Source organism: Esox lucius, chromosome 10 (genome assembly GCF_011004845.1).
Source record: "Esox lucius isolate fEsoLuc1 chromosome 10, fEsoLuc1.pri, whole genome shotgun sequence".
In the NCBI taxonomy this organism is placed as follows: Eukaryota; Metazoa; Chordata; class Actinopteri; order Esociformes; family Esocidae; genus Esox; species Esox lucius.
Genome location: NC_047578.1, coordinates 4,686,493 through 4,694,400, shown reverse-complemented (window position 1 = coordinate 4,694,400; position 7,908 = coordinate 4,686,493). Strand labels below are relative to the sequence as shown.

The following is a 7,908-nucleotide window of genomic DNA, read 5'->3' as shown; positions in this document are numbered from 1 at the left end:
CACCAAGCATATACTTTAAACGTTTCTTGTGTGAAGTCTCAATAGCTTGGTTTCCATCCAATTAGCGACATATTTATAGATTTTGGCTATGTGGGTGATGTAAAACGTAGAAACAAGAAAATGAGCTTGTTACTACTGCTGCAGTTTCCACCAGTTTTTGGGGGGCTAAAAAGCTGTGCGTATTGACGTAGTTTTGTGCTAACGCGTCACAAGGTTGGTTTCCATCCACTTGGGACAGATTTCCATGCAAGTATTAAACAAATCCGCATAGGTTTTTCCCCATTCATTTTATTCATGCACGCGTCAGCCATCGTTATAAACATAGGCGATTCCTGAGCTAGGATTTATTTCGCCTGAGGACAATATCTGATGGTGTGGAAGGACCATGCAACACAAATACGCCCATCATAAATTATATCCAATAAAATGCATGTCAATATGACCGCTGTCAATATGAATGACATCACTTGATAAAGCAGAAGAGTGTCCAAGTGTTTAGGTGTAGATCAATATTGAATTTAAGAAACAGAATACGGTTAGGCTACACTTGACAAGCATGCATCCAAGTTGCGGTCTTGGTTAGAATTCAGCAAGTAGCTAAATGGTACATTATGTCCTTCGGACTAGAGAGGAGTCATAGTTTCCAATAGCTCATGCACATGTGGCTTGATTTCACTCGCTCAGCAGACGGATTTAACTGCGTATGCCCTGCATCTCTGGGATTTTCTTACGGTAAATATGTTCATAGGGATTTGCTGTTTGATTAAAGTTGTAAAAAAACTGATTGATTAGTAGGTACCTCGACTCGTCTCGTTCGACCTTTGGCGGTGATGCGCTGAACGATTGTTGAAGCAAACAATTACGACTGGGCAGGCATGTTCGGATCCATGTTTCCCTGTCTGATTATTTTATAATTAATGTAACACATTAGCGTGCTGTCTTGGTGTTATGCGAAATCTCGAATGTGTAAAGCGAGGTAAAGTTAGTTTTATAATGGACATTTATATTCGTCCGTGAAAACCAACTTATTTAGGACAACGAAAAGTATGGGTTCTTGATCAGAATCCACACTTTCCAATGTATCTATGTTTTATATTTTTAAGTTTTTCCAATATATCATTTTTTATAATTATATAAAAATTCATTAGCGTCTACAAAAAGTGTGCCATGACAACAAAAGTGGTATATTCGTACTCGGGGGATGATGGGCTACAATCTACAATCTACAGTTTTTTCTAAATATTTAGCTTCCAGCAAGAAGATAGTAATATAAATATTTAATTACTACCTACACAAGTGCGCCTTACGCCAAACGTTGTCCTCAGGTAATAGGCCTGTCTAAATTATGATGCCAATTTCCTCAGACCAGAAGTCTTGCCAGGCAGATTGACAAACGGCTGGGAACGTGACCAGCTCCATGAAGCAGGAAGAATCAACAAGCATGTCTTGGCTCTGCCTATCCTGCTGCCTAATGCTGAACTCCTGGTGCCCAGCAGAGGTGGGGGCAGTGGCAGAGCCCATGCAAGGAGACTGGGAGTTGGGTTCTGGTTCCTTCAATTTCCAGGATCTCCTCCACAGTTTCTCTGCCGACAGCCCCTTTGTGGCAGAGACACCTGGGAAGCCTGTCAACTGCTCTCTGCGCTTATGGCTGCCCTCAGCCTTCCCTGTCTGCTGGGGCGATCTGGCATTGCCGGAGGAGTTTGAGCAGTCCCGTCTGCTGGTGCTCCAGAACCGGGCAGCGCTGCAGGCGGTGTTCCAGGCCAGCGAGGTAGTGGCAGAAGGGGGAACCTCGGCCTCATTTAACCAGCAGGCCCTGGAGAACTTGCAAGCTGTGCGAGAGGACTATCAGAACGTGACACAGACAACAGAGACCATGCAGAGTGTGTTCCTCACACTGGAGGAGAAGAGGAAGGAGGGGAAGGAGCACTGGGCCTTTTCAGGGTGAGGAGGTGGTGGTAAAAGACCAGCCAAATGTGTTTATTAAAACAAATAGCTAATGTGTGTAAATAAATGGATAAGTGGAATTCAACAAACAAATCTGAAATGTAGGCAGTACATCAAGGGGATTGAGCGTTGACAAGGATAGACAACCAATCAAATTTAATTTTCAATCAATCAAATGTATTTATAAAGCCCTTTTTACAACAGCAGTTGTCACAAAGTGCTTTTACAGAAACACCCAGCCTTAAACCCCAAGGAGCAAACAACAGTAGTGTTGAATTTCAGTGGCTAGGAAAAACTCACAAAGAAGGCTGAAATTTAGGAAGAAACCTAGAGAGGAACCAGGCTCAGAGGGCTGACCAGTCCTCTTCTGGCTGTGCCGGGTGAACATATTAAGAGTACAAATAGTAATAATTAATAAATGCATGTGAGTCCAGAGACTATTTAAACCTAGTCTAGGTTAAAAGCATGACCAAATGGACAGGGACAGCAACAAGTCTTTCAAGCCTGGTACTCCAGGTGTGGGCCAAGACCTCATAAGTTTAAAACGGCAGGAGACAGGGAAAATTTAGAAAATTCATTCCACAAGGATTTATAGTGGAGAAGGAGAACTGACCCTACTCCCCCAGCACAATAATATAGCAGCGTAAGACCATGGGTGGAGACAACTCTGGCCCTGGGGAGCCTAAACACTTCTGTTTGCCGTAATAATAGGTGATGGTAATTTACAAGTGGGTAGAAACAAAAAACAGAAGTTATTTTGCCCATCAGGACATTGTAGTTACCCATCCCTGACTTAGGGGCCTGTGCAACCGAGATAATGTATAGAGAGAAGTTATAAGAAAACTGACTTTTTTTTTGTTACAAAAACAGAGTGACTGATTAGTTGGCGATATCCCAGATGTCAATGTGTAGGAGCTCCTAGAAGCTACACAGAAAATATTATCAGAGTAGAAACCTGCTTTTAGGTTTACGTGTACCTTTTTCAAATGTATGTTCCATTTGTTCCATAGCGTAAAGGAGCACATTGCCAAGACAAAGGACTCGATCAACGGAAGGAACCACCAGGCAGGTCTGCTGGAAAAGCGGTTCTCCAGCCTAGAGAAGTCTTTACAGGTCATGCAACTCAGACTTCAGAAACTAATGGCACATTGAATTTTGTGTGCAGCCTCTTTCAAGACCCTATGCATGGAATTTACTGTTACATTTCCCATTGGTGACACATGCAGATTTGTAACATCACATTTTGAACGCTCATAGCAAATACTTCCAGCCTGAAGACTTTTCCCTGAAAAGAAGTGATGTGCTTTTGTATTGCGCTAAGTACAGCTGTACAGTATAGCATTGTAACAGTTGGTAAATGCCTCATAGCAAGAAGGTGAAAGAATAAAAGAACAAATACATAATTAGAGGTGTATATTGCATGAAGAGTTTTACTTTCGTTGGCAAAACCACATTACAAAAACATACAAAAGGAAAGTTTTTGGGGGTTTTTTTTGCAGTGGGATTACATTTGTGTTATACACATTTGTAGAAAAGGTATTCACAGCTGTTAAAGTTCAGTGCATTCTTTCTAAAAAAAAATAGAATATTTTAAGTACACGCTAGCTGTTACGGACCCCCATGTGGGTAGTTCGACCGCAAACACAAAATAGCATATTTAGACTTAGATTGAATACATTTAATTTGTCATTATTTTGCTTTTGTTTTTTTATGTCTTCATGATGCCTATCCTGAATAGGTGACATCAATCGGAGAGCAGATGTTAATTCTGTGCACCAACCCAGGACAGACATTTCAGTTAATTGTGTAGCATTAAGACTAAACACAGCCAAAAAAAGAAGAGTATTTTCCTCTTCTTGTCAAATACACCTGATGCAGTTGTGATTTCACATTGCTTTAAATAACTTTCCTAATATTTATGCATGTTATTGTTTATGAATTAAAGGTCTCTCTCATATCAAGTAGATTGCATTAGTTAAGAGTGAACATAACAGCTACTCTTTATATAAAAGGATACAACCAATGAGAGTTTGTTTTCACCTGAGAACTGAACTGCTTGGGTTCAAGACATAAAACAGCACCTATTTTGATCACTTGTTTCAATATTTCCTGTAGAAAAGAATGCCCCAAAAAAGGAAAGCCCAAATCTCTGACTCTCAGCTGGTATCAAACCAAGAACAGCATACAGAGACATTTGTCTTTGGCAGCTGGTCTCTGCTGTAGGAGAATATAGGGGTGGAGGTATCCAGGTCAACAAATGTTACGCTTTATCGGTAATCCAAAAAATGTATCTCACACACATACTTTCTGACCCAAACATTGGATGCCCAGAAATGACTTGGCAGCTAATGGTATTAAACATAGTATCCCCTAGTAGATGTCAGAGAAGACATTGGCATACGCAACAACATTCCTTGAAGTGGCATAGGTCAACTTCCTTAATGAAAATTAGGAAAATCTTCAATCGACTCCATGCTAGCAACGGCTATCGCTGAAGGCTACTGCTGTGTGTCTTCAATTGTCTGCTTCCTCAACTGGATTTTCCTCCAGGGATTTCAGGTAATCCCTGACCAAGATCTTCCTTGGTAAGATATCTGCAAAGGTGTAAAAACAAATCCTCAATCTCAGTATTATGATCAAAAAGAAGTTACTGATGGTGACAATAGTATTACATTATTATCTAGCTAGTGTTTTTTAAGATGTACAAGGGATTTTATGATTTATTGATAAAGACAGTAGGACATTATGAGGGGAGTGTTTTGCTGTAAGAGGTGTGATTCAAAACCATGCTGAAGCAGTAAATGTGCTATTGGAGGCTGCAGCCTATACTAACGGGCCAACCCTAGGCCACGTGGAAAAACACCCCACCTGTGAGAAACTGGAAAGTTTCCGTCTCCTCAGCGGTATTGGCTAGATCGCTGTAGGAGAGAGTGTTCTTGTCTTTTCCCGATCCATTGAGGAATGAGGACAGAGCCAAGTACTGAACAAATAATTCCTAGGAGAGGTGAAAGGCAGACAAATTATGACTGACTCTGGACATCTCGAATAAATAGTGAACCCATAGCCTAGCGTCTATTTATAATGCTATGATGGATGAACACACTGACGTTAAAGCCATTTAAATCCATTAATGTTTACATACCTTAGTTGGGTTGAGTACAGTAATGTCAGTTCAGGCCAAGACTAGATAGTTGTGAAACATTAGGTACATATTTGGACGTGTAATCACCCTATAATTACTTAATCTAACCGTTTCTTGAAACTGCCTATCGGCCTCTTACATTGACTGGGAGGAATTCTAGCACTCTTCATATAACTGTCAATCAAACCATCTAATTGGTAAACGACATGGTCACGTGGAATGTTTCTTTTAATGAGAATTTCATCCCTTAATTTAGTTGGATATGGGAACAGCTATCTCTGTTACTCCTATGTAACAGTAATTCAGTTGGCTAGATGCTAACTTTCGACAGTAACTCATAACCCAACCATACAACTTAATAAGCTTTAGCAAGCGTACGAGGAAGTAGTAGGTGTGACCTATTGTATTTTCAAATATATTATTTTTACTGCAAAACTAGCTAGTACGCCTAGCAACCAAGTCACGTAACAAAACTAATAACTAAAGCTAGCGTTAACTGGCTAACTCTGCTAGCAAGCTAAATTGCTAAACGAATAAACAAACCGCCGGCTGATGTGAACTTACTGTCGCTTTGGTTGTAAGGAGTAGAGCTTCTTGGTTGATGCTTGACACTTCGGGTGAACTTTTCATGATCAGTTTTACACGAGTCATTGGAAGAGAGATGCCTTTGCTGTTAGATGCATGATCAACGTTGTCTTCTACTTTGTTCCCAGACATCTTGACATGAACATAAGGGATAGCTCTTAGTAGCAAGGTTGATGGACATTTGCTAGGGGCGGAAGTTCGGTACGTTTTTGTTGGCCGACCACATCTTTATAAATGGTTATTGCCGCCACCTACTGAGTGGGGTGAAAACTTTACACCCTGAAAACGTGTAAAAACGTCTTCAGGAAGGCTACCGTACTCTACTAAGAATTGTCATGCTGTAGTACTATCTTTGGAATTTGCTTCCACGCATCCCATAGAGATCAATAAAAGATTTTGGGAAAACCCTAAGTGTGTGCCTTAACTGGTGAAGTGTGATGAGTGCAGATTATTTGGTCATGTGTGTGTGGTATTTATATGGGATAAGTCTTGAGTCTGAATGCTGTGATTGTGGTGGCAAACATACAGGTGCTGGTCATAAAATTAGAATATCATCAAAAAGTTGATTTATTTCAGTAATTCCATTCAAAAAGTGAAACTTGTATAATGTATACATTCATTACACACAGACTGATATATTTCAAGTGTTTATTTCTTTTAATTTTGATTATTATAACTGACAACTAATGAAAACTCCAAATTCAGTATCTCAGAATATTGTGAAAGGGTTCAATATTGAAGACACCTGGTGCCACACTCTAATCAGCTAATTAACCCAAAACACCTGCAAAGGTCTTTAAATGGTCTCTCAGTCTAAATCTGTAGGCAATACAATCATGGTAGAAGACTGCTGACTTGACAGCTGTCCAAAGGATGACCATTGACACCTTGCACAAGGAGGACAAGACACAAAAGGTCATAGCTAAAGAGGCTGGCTGTTCACAGAGCTCTGTGTCCAAGCACATTAATAGAGAGGCGAAGGGAAGGAAAAGATGTGGTAGAAAAAACTGTACAAGCAATAGGGATAACCGCACCCTGGAGAGGATTGTGAGACAAAACCCATTCAAAAATGTGGAGGAGATTCACAAAGATTGGACTGCAGCTGGAGTCAGTGCTTCAAAAAACACCACGCACAGACGTATGCAAGACATGGGTTTCAGCTGTCGCATTCCTTGTGTCAAGCCACTCTTGAACAAGACACAGCGTCTGAAGCATCTCGCCTGGGCTAAAGACAAAAAGGACTGGACTGCTGCTGAGTTATGTTCTCTGATGAAAGTACATTTTGCATTTCCTTTGGAAATCAAGGTCCCAGAGTCTAGAGGAAGAGAGGAGAGGCACAGAATCCACGTTGCTTGAAGTCCAGTGTAAAGTTTCCACAGTCAGTGATGGTTTTGGGTGCCATATCATCTGCTGGTATTGGTCCACTGTGTTTTCTGAGGTCCAAGGTCAACGCAGCCGTCTACCAGGATGTTTTAGAGCACTTCATGCTTCCTGCTGCTGACCAACTTTATGGAGATGCAGATTTAATTTTCCAACAGGACTTGGCACCTGCACACAGTGCCAAAGGTACCAGTACCTGGTTTAAGGACCATGGTATTCCTGTTCTTAATTGGCCAGCAAACTCGCCTGAGCTTAACCCTATAGAAAAGCTATGGGGTATTGTGAAGAGGAAGATGCGATATGCCAGACCCAACAATGCAGAAGAGCTGAAGGCCACTATCAGAGCAACCTGGGCTCTCATAACACCTCAGCAGTGCCACAGACTGATCGACTCAATGCCATGCCGCATTGTTGCAGTAATTCAGGCAAAAGGATTCAAGTTAATGCATTTAAAATTTGTTTTAAGCCTACAACTAAATTATCCCACAACAACAAAGACAAAAACAAAACCTGCACTTACATTTCCTAGTTCTGCTCTGTTGTTCTTTAAAGGGGCTAAATGTGGAATTCTGCATTGTAATGAGAAAATGGTCATAAAATATCTTCAGTGATAGTGGAATAATAGTGTTTACTCCATCCTCCAATGTCTGACTGACATTGGCATGTTCACACGTGCCCCTGCGATTTGTCCCAAAGCTGAGTGAACAGAAAATGTCAAGGGGGCTGGGACAAATTAGACCCTTTGCACCTGCAAGTTGATGCGTTTATGAAACACCTAGCTATTCTGCGGAAAGCACCCTTTGAGTTTCGTCAGCCACACGTGACCATTGAGGGCACTCCAAGCAAGCATGTAGTGG

The 7,908-nt window shown here is 41.1% G+C and overlaps 2 protein-coding genes across 3 annotated transcripts; one reads left to right on the top strand and one right to left on the bottom strand.

Moving 5' to 3' along the window:
- Positions 1–203: 203 nt before the first annotated feature.
- si:ch211-57n23.1 lies at positions 204–3,265 on the top strand. 2 transcript variants are annotated; one of them, XM_020050013.3, is made up of 3 exons: positions 204–732; positions 1,370–1,941; positions 2,955–3,265. In XM_020050013.3, the coding sequence occupies exons 2-3, from the start codon at positions 1,418–1,420 to the stop codon at positions 3,094–3,096; spliced, it is 666 nt and encodes a 221-aa protein (XP_019905572.1). In that variant the 5' UTR covers positions 204–732; positions 1,370–1,417; the 3' UTR covers positions 3,097–3,265. The 2 variants fall into 2 exon arrangements, with proteins under 2 accessions (XP_019905572.1, XP_010902303.1); XM_010904001.5 differs by having other exon boundaries at positions 1,365–1,941.
- An 82-nt stretch (positions 3,266–3,347) lies between these two features.
- On the bottom strand, positions 3,348–5,881 carry chrac1 (chromatin accessibility complex subunit 1). Its single transcript, XM_010904000.5, has 3 exons — positions 5,651–5,881; positions 4,813–4,939; positions 3,348–4,538 (listed from the first exon to the last, which is right to left on the bottom strand). Exons 1-3 carry the CDS (start codon positions 5,801–5,803, stop codon positions 4,459–4,461), a joined length of 360 nt encoding a protein of 119 aa, XP_010902302.1. The 5' UTR covers positions 5,804–5,881; the 3' UTR covers positions 3,348–4,458.
- Positions 5,882–7,908: the final 2,027 nt, after the last annotated feature.